The sequence below is a fragment of the Tiliqua scincoides genome, chromosome 7 (genome assembly GCF_035046505.1).
Source record: "Tiliqua scincoides isolate rTilSci1 chromosome 7, rTilSci1.hap2, whole genome shotgun sequence".
In the NCBI taxonomy this organism is placed as follows: domain Eukaryota; kingdom Metazoa; phylum Chordata; class Lepidosauria; order Squamata; family Scincidae; genus Tiliqua; species Tiliqua scincoides.
Window position 1 is genome coordinate 13,073,426 of NC_089827.1, and position 17,157 is coordinate 13,090,582.

Genomic DNA, 17,157 nt, shown 5'->3' on the forward strand with positions numbered 1-17,157 from the left:
GCTGGAGGGCGGTGGAGCACTCAGCCTGGCAGGGAGGTAGGCAAGCGGCCCCTCCCTTCGGAGCCATTCCCGGTGGGGGGGGGGGTGGAACAGAGCCATATGGCTGAGTGCTCCGCCCCCCTCCAGCTACACCACCGACCAGAATGATTATTACACAGGCCTGCAAAACTGAGGGTCAGAAAAACCTTTTGCAAATTTCTGGTGGCTTTATACAGGTTTGGGATGCCGATTCCAAAAATGACATCTGTTCTGCCCTATCACGTCTAGTTTCAGAAATATGGCATAGCCTCATTAGCAAATGATTCAAGCAGCTTCCTTATGAGGAAGACATGACATAGGCTTTCTCGCAGGGCTACCAAGCTCAGCAGTGGGGAGGGAGTAGCCGCACTCTCCTTCCTCAACCACCTGTCTCCCTCCCTGGGCTTGGCCCAGTCTTGGGGAGCAGACACTGAGCAGCCCTCAGGCAGCCTGAAAGGCTCTGAGGGCCTTATAAAGCCCTGGCCCTCTCCTCCCTGGGCTGTCTCTTCCTCATCCCCACCTCTGGCTTTATATGTCCTAGTCCTGTGGTTAAAGCTCCAGCATCACCCCAGGGTAGACAGCCCTTCATCCTGTTTAGAACACTCAACCTTCTGCCCCGATGGTTCGGGGCATGGAAGGAGGACTGAACGTACAGTCACATTTTGGCAGTGCACTGCTCCCAGCCAGGTTTGTGGTAGGGGAGCTGGAACCCCCCCAAAATGATGGGAGTAGTGTCTGGAAGAGGGCACTGAGTTCAGAAGACTGTTTCTGCAACTGGAACGAGTTGGGCACATCCACAGTTCAGTTCCCTGTAAATACTGAGAGGATGGTTTTCATGATGTAGATACAGGTCAGTCCTCTTTATCCGCAGATTCGAGAACCACAGTTTTGACTAACTGCAGGTTCTGAATCTGTGGCTCAGGACTAACCTGACCTTCCAGATGTGACAGAAAGCAACTTCCTGTCACGTCCAGGAGGCTTGCTGTGTACAGATTCTATGAGTCTCAGAAAACTAGAGTAAGGTTCCAGTCACATTTGGAGGTTCTGTTGGTCTGCAACCTGCAGATTTAATTATCTGTGAGTTTTGATATCCATGGGGGGGAGGGGTTTTTTTCCCCAGGAACTGATCTCCCATGGATACTGAGGTCAGACTGTATCTGCAAGGTGACACTGCAGGCAGCCACCTGGATCCTCAAGTCTAATGGCACACCCATGTCAACACCTAGCCCCAGTATATGCATTTATGCTTGTCCTGCCAGGTTTGTGCTGGGGAAGAAGAAACCCCCCACCTCCCCAAAGTCTCTGATGCTGATCTTTGGATCAGACCAACACATCCATCTCCAGGTTTAAACACAGAGAGGCCTGTGCTAGCCCATCTAGTTTTTCTTCCCATTTGCTCAATAGGAACTTGTAAACAGCAGGGATATATGGTGTGGGGGTGGCAGGTGGGGTAGAACTGCCCCACTGGAGTTCTTTAAAAAGCGCCACCATCACTGCCACTGTGCGAGGTGCAGAAGCACTCACAACTCACATGCTCTGAGAATTGTGGGGTGTGCTCCCAACCACTGTGGCGGCACTTTTTTGAAGGTGCCAGTGGGGTGGTTCTGCCTGTCCTGCCACTCCAGCACCACACATCCCTAGTAAAGAGCCATTCACATGCTCATCAATGTCAAAGAAGAATCATTGTTGGACAATCAGAAAAAATGCTTGTGAACATGGAAACGTTTTCTCTTCTACGAACAGGTGGCTAGTAAGAATGGGGATAAGGAAAGTAATGGTTGGCAACCTTCAGTCTTGAAAGACTATGGTATAAGCCTACAGCACTCGGTATTCCCAGGTGGTCTCCCATCCAAGTACTAACCAGGCCTGACCCTGCTTAGCTTCTGAGATCGGACAAGATCAGGCATGTGCAGAACCGATAAGCTTATTTGCAAGACAGATCCAATTTGGTACGGATCGTTTTGTTCTCAAGTTTGGGATTTTGCTTCTTCAGTTTGAAATATTTTCTTTTAGTTTGTTACTGATCAGAAAAGCACTAAAAGGTAAGAGGAAATTTCACACAGCACTTTAATCACAATGAAAAAAAAGAATTAAGATTTTTCCATTATTATTATTATTATTATTAACAGTATTTATATACCGCTTTTCAACTAAAAGTTCACAAAGCGGTTTACAGAGAAAAATCAAATAACTAAATGGCTCCCAGTTCCAAAAGGGCTCACAATCTAAAAGATGCAAAAGAACACCAGCAGGCAGCCACTCGAACAGACAGTGCTGGGGTGAGGTGGGCCAGTTACTCTCCCCCTGCTAAAAAAAAAGGAGCACCCACTTGAAAAAGTGCCTCTTACCCAATTAGCAAGGGTTTATCCCTGCTATACCATTATACCATTTTCTTCTTTAAAAAGAATAGTAGACTAGTAAAAAGAGGTAAGAAAAGAAAAAAAATTACAAAGCCTTGTAAACATTTCATGGAATTACCAACCAATTCTACTCATTCGCGTCAATAAAGCTTGCCAGGGACCGGGGGGGAGGGCAGGGGGGCGGAGAGCAAATTAAGAGTCCAAGTCTTAAAAAAGTACTCCTTGTGAGCAAAACTAATAGTCCAGCTTTGGCATGGAGGATTCAAAGGGAGGCCTCGCTAACTGTGTTCTTTTCGATGCTTCAAAATTGAACACCTGCATTAGACATGTCAAGGTTGCTTGTGACTAGGGATTAGCAGCTCATAGAGTTCACACAATGGCAATATGAATTCCACAAGGTGTAGAACAAGAATTTGCTCTACAGGGTTAGTCGTTTTTTCCCTTCATCACTGGCTTTATAACTGTGATGGGTGTTACACTCCCATCTAGTGGAAAAGAACAAAATGGTACTGTAGTCTGGAGGTTTTTTTGCCTCATTCTAGACAAATATTTTGCAGAGACTTGTACAGGGTGGCTCTTGGTATCGGCAGGGTTTCCGTTCCCAGAACCTCCACAGATACCTAAATCCATGGACGATTGAATTTATGGATTTAGGGCCCCCAAACCTTCCAAACCTCTTAACCCCAAACCCTTCAAACTGACCAGAGCACATCTGAGGACCTTCTGAGGGCCAGGGATGCCTCCCTGGCCCTCAGAAGGCCTTCTGAGGCCTCCAAAAGGCCGAAAAATGCAACCGGATGTTGCAATTTTCAGCCTTCCAGGAGCTTCAGAAGGCCTTCTGGGCACTGGGGTGGCATCCCTGGTCCTCAGAAGATCCTCTGGAAGCCACAGGAGCTGTGCTATTGTGGCCTTCAGAGATGACAGATTGGATCCGTCTGTGGGTTCAGAACTCATGGATGATCAAATCCACAGGTAACGAGAGCTGCCTGTATGTATGTACACAGACTTTATATGTATTTATTCAGGGTAGCATGAAAATATGGCAAATACACTACTGGGAGAAGAATTTTGAGTTAGGACAATTCAACATCTTGAAAGACAATCTTCAATCAAAAGGATTCTTCTTAAAAGGACAATATGCAAGATCTACTAGCCTCAGTTCAGGGCATTGCACATGCAGTGATACATAGTTTCTGTACTGTGAGATCTCTGGCTTCAAGATGTATTTAAAGATTCCTTCCCCACTTCCCAGTCAGGCAGGGCACATTGGGAAAGATCAAGGTGGTCAGAGGCATCTGCAACACCAGTGTTTCAATAAATCAAATACTCTCTTCTTACCTCCAGAAATGCAGCTCAAACCCCTCACATTTATCTTTGCATTTCAAGCAGGGGGCTCCAAAGCCTTCTTCATGTCCCAAGCCCATCTGGATAAAAGAAAAAAAAAATTAACACAGGTTAAAAGCAATATTTTTCCAAAGCATATGTATTTTCTCAGCAAATGTGGTAAATTGGCAAACTTCCAAAAAGAAAAAAAAGAATATCAAATCACATCACTTTGATAATGACACCAAGACATGTTTAAGGTTTTTGATGCAAGCAGGACACTATTTTCCTAACCCTCTGCTTTCTGGGTTTTATTTAGCACCAGAATACATTTGATTTTCAGCAAGTTTAACATTTGCAGGACAGCTGTTGCAATGAGGTAACACATGAGGTCAGGCAATGTATCTGGTGTGTATCTCCCCGTGTCATACTGCAAGTGGACAATCCAGTGTAGGGCTACAGATAGCACTAGTTAGCCAACAGCCTTGTGTGATAAAGACCATCAATGTGAAGCCTATCCACTACAAAGAGAGCACGGGCTGGCCATGACATGCAGCATCACTGACTAGAAATAATGGCAGAGATAGCAGGGGAGAAAGGCAGGAGTCATGATCTAAGATGTAATGTATACAACTAGGCTGGCCAAACCTGCTTAACGTAAGAGTCACACATGATCAACTTCAAATGTTTGAGAGCTGCCAAAGAGAGAAATTTGAGAGCCACAATATTTAAGAAGCATTTAAAAGCCTAAATATATTTATCACCATGAACATTAAACTCATGTTTTAAATCCAGTGAACTCTCAGTTTATACCCAGTAAACAATTAAAAAGCTTGAAAACTTCTGATATTAATTGTTATGCACAGAAGTGTCCAGCCAACGTATTTCCATGAGTCGTACATTATATGTTAAAGAGCTATGACATAATGCGAGCCATGGCTTGGTCACCCCTGCTACGCATGAATAAAAGCCTTCTTACATGCAGACAGAGTTCTTGGAAACTACTTGCCCTCTCAAACAGTCAACCAGTTTTCCCAGTCTCCACTGGGCAAGCATGAAGTTTCACTTCCTCCTTTTCTCCCTTGACCTCTATGTCAAATTTTTTAGTGAGCAGATGGCAGTAGAAGAGTGCAGGTTCAGGTTACTACAGCAGTAGTCAGAGAAAAAGATTCAAATTCAGTGCAAATTATATTTCTCGGCATATTATATACCAGCAGACAGTGTTTCAAGGCTGAATAGAAGAAAACAAAAGTTATTTTAAAATCTGGCAGACTAAAAATTTGATACTCATAGATCTATGTGATGGAAGGCAGCCTTGACTTCCAAATAGATAACATCTTTCTAGGAGCCTTTAAAAAAAAGAATTATGCAACATACGGAAAAGAAGAGTTGAGAAGAAACTAGCTTTTCCAATCAGCTTCAAGGAGGCAACCAAAGGAAGTGGATTTTTCCCACTGTCATGCCAGCTTACATTTACAAGATGCAGTGGTGTCACTAGGGGGGGTTTGGGTAGCACCAGGTGATGCGCATGGGATGGGGAGGTGACACCACTATTGGTCAAAATTTTTAAAATCCTGGTATTTTTGAATAATACCACCATGTCATTTATCATTCACTGTGTGTTTTCATGCAGAATGCAATGGAACAAACCACATAGAAATATTTCTATTCTATCAAAAGTTTTAGCCACAAAACCAGCAGGGGATGGGGCGATAGAGCATTGCCACGCCCACCGTCCAGGGCAATGCCCCACGCACTGCCTGGGAGAAGGTCCATCATTAGGGTGACATAAACCCTACTGACCAGGTGTCTCTATGTAAACAGGTCAAAGCACATCATACTTTTGACACCTTCACAGGTACAGCTGACAAATCCAAAAGATTTAGATGGGGAAAGAGCAGATGGGAAGCTTTCTTCTTTCTTGGGAGAAGGTTGGCATCTTTGCCAGTTTTCTCTGGGGTTGTATTGGTTATGCCTCTTGCATACTTCTGTCTACATGAAAATAGACCAGTATCTCACAGAGCCTGAAAAGCAAGTTCATCTTGAGGCTACCAAGATATTTTTAATATCTAAAAAACAAAACTTTGTCACATGGCTGCAACAGAATCAGTATAAGACACAAAAAAGGAATGTATGTAGAGGATCAAAGGACCCACAATTGCCACTGCTTGTGGAGCCTACTCAGAAATATCAAGTAGTTTCAACTGCTCTAAGATGGCAGCAACCAGGCAGGGTGACCAGACACCCTCTTTTCCAGGACATGTCCTCTTTTTTAGCCTTGTGTCCTGGAAAAGAACTCATATGTCCTCCTTTTCCCTGGGAGTGGGCTCCTGCAGGCAGCGCATAGCCTTCTTGTAATTAAAAAATTACATACAATATAGTTTTAAATTTAATAGTAAGGAATACAGTGTTTAAATTAACTACATGGAACCCACATATGAGTGTTTTTAGCTTTGATTTTGCCGTGTCCTACATTTTTATTGGATGTCCTACATTTTGGGGTGCCTTGCCATAACTGCAAAAGAGGACATCTGGTCACCCTGCACCCAGGAGAACAGGTAGGAGTGGTGACCGGGGACATCCCGCATCAAATCTCAGGATTAACAGATTTCAAACCTCTGTGCATTGGGTTATATGATACGAAACTTGCTTCCTGCAGCCAAAAGCACTAGTTGCCTTTGCTCAACTAATGCTTTACACTGGGCCTGTGCAGAATTCTGACTTGGATGTCAAACTACTTTTCCAGTACTCCCAAAACCGTAACAAAGAGCCCTACGTAAGTTGCATGTGTGTGTGTGTGTGTGTGAGAGCGTTAAAGAGGATGGAATCAATTTCTCCATAAATGGAATTATGGAAGAAAGTAAGAGACATAGGTCACTTGAAACGTAGCCAGAAGAGGTTCTCTTTTTGCCCATTGCTAAAAAAAAAAAAATCTAAAAGACATCTGGCATTTCAAACATGCCCAGTCTGAGTTTAAGGCAGTCTGCATATGCAAAGCATTACAAATATACTGATTGAAGTCATCTGTTTCACAATGTCTTCATGTCTAAAATATTACTTCAGAGCCAAGTGTTTTAAATGGTTACAGACCAGTTTTAACATTTGGGGGGGGGGGGAGAGGAAACCCGCTTTAATCAATGTGGAATGTTTCTGGGGAGTCAAAGCTGACCATTTTTCATATTTAAGATCACTGATCAAATCTCAACCTGCCTACTGCTACTCGGATATCGAAGGGGAACACAGATGCTTAAGATCATCTCTCTGGACTGCCAGTATGCCACATGAAGACCTTGGATTATCAAATCAGTATCACGGCAGATCCTATGCTGCCAATCTAAAGTGGCACATTCTGTGTCAGCTTCAAAGTGTATTCAGCTCGAGTCCCAGAAACACCTGCCATGCCAGACTGCTGAAGACAGTATTAGGAATATATGGGAAACAGTAGAGATGCTTAAGCTCTCATTAAGGTCAAGATGATGAAGAATATTTATACACCACTTTTCAAAAGGAGTAGCTTACAAAGCAGATAATATACTAAGTAGAACATTAAATGGTTCTGTGTACCCGGAAGGGTCACAGCCTAAAAAGAGGTGGAGAGGAGGCCCCAGCAACAGCCACTAAAAAGAGATGCCATGCTAGGGTTGCAGGTTTACAAAATAATTTTTTAAGATATTTCCAAAATATTTCTTTACTCAGCGTGTGGTTGGTCTGTGGAACTCCTTGCCACAGGATGTGGTGATGGCGTCTAGCCTGGATGCCTTTCAAAAGGGACTGGACAAATTTCTGGAGGAAAAATCCATTATGGGGTACAAGCCTTGATGTGTATGCGCAACCTCCTGATTTTAGAAATGGGTTATGTCAGATGCAAGGGAGGGCACCAGGATGAGGACTCTTGTTATCTGGTGTGCTCCCTGGGGCATTTGGTGGGCTGCTGTGAGATACAGGAAGCTGGACTAGATGGGCCTATGGCCTGATCCAGTGGGGCTGTTCTTATGTTCTTATGTTTAAGATGTAGAATAAATAATAATCACTCCGCTTCCTTGTTGAAGCGATTCACAACCAAATCTTTTCTCCTGCCTTCATCCCTTCGTACTTTGGGCTTTCTGGCCAGACTCCCTTGCTTCTCCTGCTTTGCTTGGAAAGCCAATGAAATCTACCTACCATTCCTGGATCCATCATAGGTCAGAAGAACAACCCTGATCTTCAGCAATTAGAATTATATACTTGATAATTGGTGGGAAAAGGGTGTGCCACTGTGTGTCGGGGGGGGGGGGGGAGAATTAAGTACAGATCCTGTACCTGTGGATTCAGTTATCCGTGGATCAGATTCAGGCCTGGCCCCCTCCACATTTGTGCTCTACAGGGAGCTTCTGAAGGGGCTTCTGAGCTCAGCAGAGGTCAAGGACGTCTGTCCCCAGCCTCTGCTGGGCTCAGATTGAGCTTTGGAGCTCAAAACATATGACTTTTGGTTTCACAGAGAAACCAGAAGGAATGTTTTTAATGTCTTATAAGGCATTGGGAGGCTCAGGGAAGCCCTCCAGTGCTTCTGAGACGGGAAGCCCTCTCAGAAGCCCCTCTGGAGGCAAAAGGAGCAGAGCTCCCCTTGCCTCAGGGAGGGCAGCCACCCCAGACCACAGGGACAGACGTTTGCCCATATCCCCTGTTTCAGTTATCGGCAGGAGGTTCCATAACTGAACCCCTGCAGATAAGAGGGCACACCTGTAAATTGATTTTTATATAATTGAGAATATTTACAAAGCACTTTTCAACAAAAAAGAAAAAAGGGTTATGTAGCAAAAAGGATTAAGATGCTTCCCTGTCCCAAAGAGAAGGCTCCATCTGAAAAGATGTGCAAGGGAACCACTAGCAAACTGGGATGGACACTATGTTGGGATGCATAGGACAGTTGCTTGCCCTCTACCAAGCACAAGAAGACAGCCACCACAAGAAGACAGTCGCTCTTGGCGGGCTGGGCCAAGATGGAGGAGTGGAGTCAGGATCCAGCACTTGTGCAGGATTCTAACCCCACTCCTGGGCAATTCAGTGCAGTGTTGGGCCTCTCAGATCTGTGCTACCTGTTTAGATGATGCAGATCTGAGTGGACCCAATGGGACTGCTGCCGCATTAACCAGGGTAAAGGGAATGAATTCCTTTTGCCCAGGGCTCAGCCCTGCATATGGGGTGGGCCAGCTGGCTTACCTATTCCAACATGGGTTAGAATTGAGTTGTTAGTGATATGCACCAGCCTTCACCTGTTTTCGCTATCTGCCAATGATGGACTTTGGGGGGGGGGAGGGAACACACCAGAAAAAAGATGCTCACAACATTTATCTACCTATATTTAGAGCTTGCAAACTGCAGGAGCTCAGCTGTTTGCAGGGCAGTTGGCAGCTCTCTGATTTTTGCATAGCCTCACGGCTTGAGGGAATTACGTATCTGATCTTTCCATCACCTGCGTTTTCATTGGAGGTTCTACAGGACCCAATGGAAATTGGGTCATGACCCATCAAGTGGGTCCTGACCCACAGCTTAAGAAATGCTGCCTTAAAACATGCCATTTTACAATATAGACTTGATTATTTTGTTTAATATTTTTTCTAACATTTTTTTTTAATATCAGAAAAAGATTCTTCTTCAGAACCACCACCACATAGGGAGCTCACAGAATTGTCAAGATCTGCTTCAATGGAGCTCATCAGTACCTACTGGTAGATGCAGGGAAACATCATTAATTCTGACCATTACCAAGTAAGGCAAGTTCCTCCATGTAAAATTATCTGTACAGCAAAGAATGTTGAAATTGGTTAATGACAGAAGCTTTCCATCTGATCCCATTTTAGTCCTTGTACAGAACTGAGAAGTTAAGTCTAACATGCATTCTACCAGAAGTGTGACCGGGCATCCGTTTCTGCTTGGATCTGGTTTCCACGGTAGCAACCACAAAACAACAAGTACTAAGAAATGCCCTGCAAGAACACATTGTTGAGTGAGAGTCTGCAATAGAGTAGAAACTGTACTTCTGCATATTAACTACTTGTAAGCACATCAGTTCTATCGTTGCTTCTCTCCTTGTTCAAAATTGCTCAGTCATGTACTTAAGCTCAAAATTCCTATAATAAAAAGGAATTTTTTTTTAATTTAAAGGGACTATTATAATAAAAATTAGTTATCTGAACAGAAACCTCATTGGTTAATTTTTTTTTTTGAAGCATGAATCCTGTACAGTGAATTGCATCTCTGAGAAGTTTCAGTGTCTGCTTCTTCTTTCCCGAGGCAAACTGCAATCCCAGCATGCACGTCTGTGACCTACTGACACATTTTATGGAGTTCAACCATGTCACAGACAGGGCAGAAGCGAAGTCTAGCACAGAACAAAAGTTTAACTAACAAGGGTTTAATAAAGCGCCAACTGTAGAGCTCCCGGCATCTCCATGGTGAAGTTAATGGGAAATGTAGACACTGGAAAAAATTATAGCCTTTGTCAACCTTGTATATATAGTATATCATGCCTACAGCTTTATTTTCCAGTGTCTCAGACGTTTAGATTTGCATCAGATATTAAAACCGCGAAAAATTAGGTGGTGGCTATGCAGTTTCTGCAAGAAAGATGAAACTAATTTTAAAGTTATCAATGCAGAGTAAGTTACTGTAGGAAGCAATACACTACTGGCCATTGCTGCATTGTGATCTTTGGTTGTACAAAGAGCCTGACATGCATTGCCTTGATGCAATCCTTACAACAACTTTGCAAAGCAAGCACTGGGGCTTGTGTCACCCAATACGGCAGGGCAGCAAGTCATGATGGACCTCCTCCCATGCTGTGGATGGGGCAATGCGGTGGGCAAGGTGGTGTTCCATTGCTCTGCCCCCCTGCTCGGTTTTTTGGCTATAAATGGATAGATAAGGTATTTCAACAGGGTTTCTTTTATTGCATTCTGCAATTCATACCCATCAAATGATATATAACATGATGGCATTTGAAAATAGCAAGATTTTAAAAATTTTGGCGAGTAGTGGTGTCACCCCATTCCTGTGCCACATTCCCCCCCCACACTCCCCTAGTGACATCATTGAAAGCAATTAATATTGTTGTCTCTATATTGCATAAAGGAGGGCAGAGGATGGGAAGGGACGGCTTGCTTAAGGTGACCGCGTGAGAAGTAAGATCTAATCCAGATCTTAGCCACTGGCATCCTTCAGTCTTGGAAGACTATGGTGTCACGCTCTGAATGGTGGTTCTGGAACAGAGTGTCCTCTCCAGTGCGCGAAGCCTGGGTAAAGTAGGTATGGAGGATAGGCTGTTACCCATGCAGCAAATCCCCCCTCTCCACGTCACTGAAATGGTCCAATGGAAAGGCAGAAGCCAATACAGTTGGTTCCAGCGGCGTCGCAGGAGTTGCCAGAATGTGACTGTGTTCAGCCATGAACTGCCTCAGGGACTCCAGCTCTGGATTTTGCCTCGAGGATTTTGCCTTAGCCACGACACTGCACCAAATCTCCTAATCTTTGAGTCGCCCCAGATGTTGTGGAAGACAGTCACGCAGCATGGGTAGGGCTGTCCCCAAGGTGCTCCAGCAGTTTTCTGGGCTCTCCCCAAGGATGGATGTATGAAGCTTGCCACCCAAGTGCTCAGAGCGTTGAGCGGAGGGCTGTGGGGCCCTCCCCTGGCTTCAAATCAGAGCCATTCCAGGAGCAGGGGGATGATGTGATGATGGAGAAATGACATGACAGCATCATTGTGTCACCCCACCCTGGCCAGCCCATGAACACTACTGATGGAAGTGGAGTCTATACTTTGTGTGTGTGAACATGTAATCTTTTCTCAGTGACTGATTCTGGACAATAAACTTGAATCAACAATCACACCTCTGAAAACAAAAACATGGCATCTCAGAGGGAATGCCATAAATGATGTCATATTCCTCTGTCTTGTAACTATCTTGCCATTTATGTTCACTACGCCACATGTGACAGAAAAGTGAACATTGGGTGATCAGGTAACATCAGAGTAAGGAAAGCTTCTGCTTGTAGCCATGTTACTAGTCCCGAGCTAAAAGACCCAGCTGCAATCAAGAGTGCTCATTAGCACATACCGGGTCTGAGAGCACAGTGGAGGAGGCAGCTTCACAGGGCCCTCAGATAAGGTATCAAGCTGCTAAACTGGCTTCAAGGCCGGCTTGATTAACAAGAAGATGCAGCTGTGAATTTTCAGGTTGGGCAGGGGGAGTCCACCATGAGAGAGAAGGCTTGTGGCACGTTCACACCTAGAATGTTCGGCTGGATCTGAGTTCGAATTGGTGGATGGGTCAGGAGATCTATAAAGGTGGAAGGAAGCAGCTTTCCTTTGTTACAGTTTTGTCTTAGTTCATCTCCGGCCAAGGGGGGCCTGAGCTTTGACCGTTCTGACATGACGGACCCGCCTTGACTGCAGCAAAGATGGGTTAGACTGGCACTCTGAAAGTGTAAGACTTTGCTGAGCGATAGAATTAGAGTTAGTCTTTATTGTTTTATTATTGCCGAGTGTTGTATTGCATTGATATGCTCCACCACAGTGGTTCTCAAATATTTAGCACCAGGACCCACTTTTTAGAATGAGAATCTGTCAGGACCCAACAGAAGTGATGTCATGACCGGAAGTGACATCATCAAGCAGGAAAATTTTTAACAATCCTAGGCTGCAATCCTACCCACACTTACCCAGGAGTAAGTCCCATTAACTATCATTGTTAAAAGAATATACATAGTAGCTTGTTAAAAGTACAGGTCTGTCACATTCCCCCAAATGCAGCCATATTCCAGGGTAGCATCAAGTCTAATATATTAAAAATAAAATGTTGAAATGAATGGGGACCCACCTGAAATTGGCTTGTGACCCACCTAGTAGGTCCCGACCCAGTTTGAGAAACACTGCTCTATGCTAAATTCGGAAATCTATGACTGATGCAGTGCCTGTCTGTATAACTATTCTTTAACTTTCTCTTCAATAAATCCTATCTATTACAGCTGACTGGATTATTGGACTGATGGAACGAGGGGACTTGGTTGTGAGAGCTAATCCAGAGTGATTGGTATGTGAACTGGAGACCCCAGTAACTGAAACCCGCTCCTGGGTTCAAGCCCAGTCAGGGAGGCTCAGGCTGGAGCACAGTGAAGAGGGGTTTACCAAATTGGCTTGACTACCAGGATTGAAAGCTCTTATGGTTACAGACCAAATGGCAACTGAAACAGGAGAAGCCTGTTGCACCAGATACCCACCCACCCCCAAGATGAAACAAAGGCAATTCAAGAGACTCTTATTACTCAGGGAGTCTTTTATCATATTTTCCATCCTTTTCTGAATAATGCTGGAATTTCAGCAAATAAGAGACTCAAGCAGCCCCAGGGGTTGGTATCTTGGGATACCCAAACCCTAAGACACAGAGCTTTTTACCACCTTAGCCTGCATACTGTATTGAGTTTGGCACTACTTTTCCTAAATCCCTCTAAAACCTGAAATTTAAGGCCAAGCCTGTATTATAATACGCTAAGATTTAGAACCTGTCCTATTACATCACTTTTCTCCCCCTCCCCTCCAAAAGGCAACACCCTTCCTAGAAAACAAGAAAGAGTTCCTGTTCTCTCCAAATTAACCCAAGATGCTGCTTTGTCTCCAATTGCTACCAAATGGAGTACTTGACTGAAAGTAAAAGAAATTTTTTCTAGAAAGGGGAGGGGGATTCTTCTAAAAAGGAAGAAGAGGCCGGCTATAAGCCACACAAAGATATAATTTGCCAATTTTTGTATTGCCATGAAAAAACCCAGATTCTCTCTTGGGAGGCATGGTGGATGATAAAAGGCTGATCTATTATATCAGTGGTTCCCACACTTTTTAGTACCAGGGCCCAATTTTAAAAACAATGCTGTCAGGACCCACCTAGGTTTAGAAGGCTTTTAAAAAAGGAGGTCTAAAAATAAATAATATTTTATTTATTTATCTAAGTAATAACCAGAAATGAGACCCTCAAACCTTATCTCTCTATATTTTCATATGCTTGCAAACTGTAGGAGCTCATCTCCTTGCAGGGCAGTTAGCAGCTACAGTATCTGATTTTGCAATAGCCTCAGGGCTTGAGGCAGTTAGTTAGCTGATCTTTCCATTACCCATTGGTGACCCACCAGTGGGTCCTGACCCACAGTTTTATGTTCCAATTGTATTATGTGCCACGTGGTCTCATAGTGATGCCTTCTGTTTGCTTTTCCTGCAAATCTTTCCCATTCCCAACTCAGCATAACATTTTGAATAAGCAAATGATGGAGAATAGTCTCCATCCTTTTCAAAAACTTACTGCCATGGTCATAGCGACACACGTTCTGGCACTGGAGAAGGTAAGGCTCAACAACCGTGGGGTGTGTGTTTGGCCTTAATTTAATAACACATAAGCCATTGTTCTTTGCAGTATCACTTTCTAAAATTTATGGACTTGGTAAGATAATAAGGAAATATAATTTTTGTTCAGAAGTGTCACCTCAATCGCTTTACAATTGCTAGGCCTGAAACAAAGCACTGTTTGCCAAAACAATGTCAAAAATTGAAATTCTCAACTTGAATGCAGACAATTACTAAGGGCAGGAGGGCAGGAGATCTGGTCTAGAGGGTAGAGCCTCCGTTAGCCTGAAGATAACATCAGAAGGTAGCCAGTTTGAGGACACCGGCAGCTCCTTGAACGGCTGAGAATGGCGAGACCTTGAAGCAGTTGACAAGGTGAGCAGAGTGATTCCACCTGCTCTTGGTGTGAGCAAGAAGCATCTTGGCTGCCTTCCATGTGAGGGATGGAACTGCTTGTCAGCCTGTGTGGGAGAACTGGAGGCCAGAAGTGAGACCAAACCAGGAAGATCCATTCTGAAATGTGGTTGGTTCTTGAAAGAGAGAACCTCTATGATTGTAAAAAACCCCTTGAGGGATTTAGAAACGCCTGCCTATGTAAACCGCCTTGAATAAAGTCAGAGGAGTAATCCGATGACCAGAAAGGCGGTATATAAATACCTAGTTATTATTATTATCATTATTATTATTAATGCCTACTTGGTTTCTAAAACAGCAGACCAAAAATACTGGGAAGGTAGGATGGTGTAGTGGATCAAGAGTTGAACCTGGACCTGGAAGATCCAGGTTCAAATTGCTGCTCAGCTAAGAAGCTTCCTGGGTGACCTTGAATCAGGCACCATCTCTCAGCCTCACCTACCTTGCAGGGTTGTTGTAAACACAAAAAAAGAAAGGAAGGAACAAGGTGCACCACCCTGAGCTCTTTGGACAAAGGTATGTATAAAAATGTGAAAAATAAATACAGCTGTAAGTTTTCAGATGCACTTACCACAGGGCTTCTAAGTTACACAAGATCAAGAGACAAACCCCCCCCCCCCCAAAAAAAAAAAAAAAAAAATCAAGTCATGGGAACTTAGGAACTCTCTGTAGCATCAAGAAGCCTGAAATCACAGTGCATCAAAGTTTTCTGTTGGGCCACAATTAATGGCAACCATTTTCACAAAGACAGGACCACCAAAAAGCATCACCAAGATCAAAAGATTATGCAGTTTTGGAATACTGGGATGTGTTCATGTGCTGTATTGGAATAGAGTCATTCACTTCACGCTGCATGTCTTACAGTTTAGGAAAAAAAAAAGTTCGTTGTAATTAATTACAGAAGCATCATTCCAGAAAGAGTGGTTAGCCTATGCTTCCTGCTCTCCGACATTGTTGAAGACTATACTTTCATAACTACCATATTGTTTATGTGCACACTAGCATAATATTTACCCTCTTATTAAATTTTATAGTCTTCAGAAACTGGATCTCTTAAACCTCCTATAAATATTTATTGCCCCTAATTTCTAAACAGAGACATTCGGGAAGGGTATATGAAAGTGCAGATATATCATTCCCAATTTTCTGCTTGTTGCCAGGCCTTGCCCCACTGTCCCCCACCACAACATAAATTTTGGAACATAACTGGGGCTCCTGCAGATAAATCTGAAGGTATCCACTGAAGAAAAATTCTTAGGTTCTCAACAGATTTGTTCAAATGGTAGATAAGTGATCTTTCTTACAATACTTATTAGCTGGAGACCATATTTTAGGAGGGAGTATTTCCTAGAAAATTCTTTTCTAAAAAGAATGAGTTTTGCGTGTCTTTTCTTCCACTCACCTCATTAATAGAAAAATCAAAGTTAATACAAGCTGGATAATATATTGATGCAAAGAAATCAGGGTATTATCCAGTTAGCCAAACCATCACACAGCAGCAGGTACTCATCAAATGACCTAGGTGTACACATTTGGCCCTTGTTGCGTATATGCAATGTTGGGCAGAAATGGTTTAAGGAGGCTTCCCCACTTTAAGGGCTGCCTTCCCCACTGCGGGGTGCAGCGCATGCCCTATTAGCACAGCTATACCAGCCCTGGAAAGTTGGATAGGATTGGGCCCTATATGTCTTTAAAAATGGCCTCCTGATATTCCCTGATAGATAGAGGGTGGAGGAAATGGTGATTAAATAAAGACACATAACCATGCTTTCTGCACGTCTCGTTATTGGAAAAAAATACCTGAAATCTGTGAAAAATTAAGCAATTTTATTTGGTTTTTATTTATTATTGGCATAGGTTATGATTGCGGCTGCATTGGCTGACACTACATCACCTACCTAGTACACTTTTAAAGCCATTATAATTCATAAATTATAATGTAAATTTTGAATTAAACATGCATTACACCGCTTTCTGTACAGCGGAATTTGGAAAACAAAGCAAAAAAATAAAACCTTTTTCTCTCACTTTTGCTCCAAGTGTAATAAAAAACCTGAACAAAATCTGGCACATAGCCATTTATAAACTAGAAGCTCCCTGGTATACAAGCTTGAGTAAGTTTCCTGGGGCTTGCTTTCACCTTTACATCACTGACAGTTATGTCAGATCTCTTTCATGTAGTAAACGGAAAACTACACCACCACAACAACAAATGGAGGAGAAGATTATATCTGCTTGGAGAAAAGCATGTACAAAGCAGAAGTCATGGACTGCATTCCTTTCCCCGATGCGCTTTCCAATTAATATACACCCCCCTCTACTAAACAGCTTCTTTTCTATGTGTGCAAAATATCATCCCATTCATTCGCCTCTAAAACCAGATTAACTTTCATAGATGTCCTTTTTGAAAAGTCAGGATATTGAGCAATTTCAGTGCTGATCGAATGAATTGGTTCATCAGGATAGGCTTGCTGTACAAGCCATTTGTATGGCGAGCTCCGAAATGCAACTATTGATGCATGGGATCATGTAGGAGAGTACTGTGAAATGGAAGCAATCTTGCAGACACAGTACCCAGTTTCACATATGAAATCCACTGAGCACCTTCAAAAAGTAGCCATCGTCTCATCCAGCCCACTTCTAGTGCCACAGAGTTAACTTGGTGCCTGGAACCTT

The 17,157-nt window shown here is 43.4% G+C and overlaps 1 protein-coding gene across 1 annotated transcript in view; it reads right to left on the reverse strand.

The window, feature by feature from the left end:
- TES (testin LIM domain protein) overlaps positions 1-17,157 on the reverse strand; it is a 40,710-nt gene that overhangs the window by 19,707 nt on the left and 3,846 nt on the right. Inside the window, exon 2 of the mRNA XM_066634370.1 lies at positions 3,717-3,802. Coding sequence (XP_066490467.1) covers positions 3,717-3,802 — 86 coding nt within the window. The remainder of the gene's footprint in view (positions 1-3,716; positions 3,803-17,157) is intronic.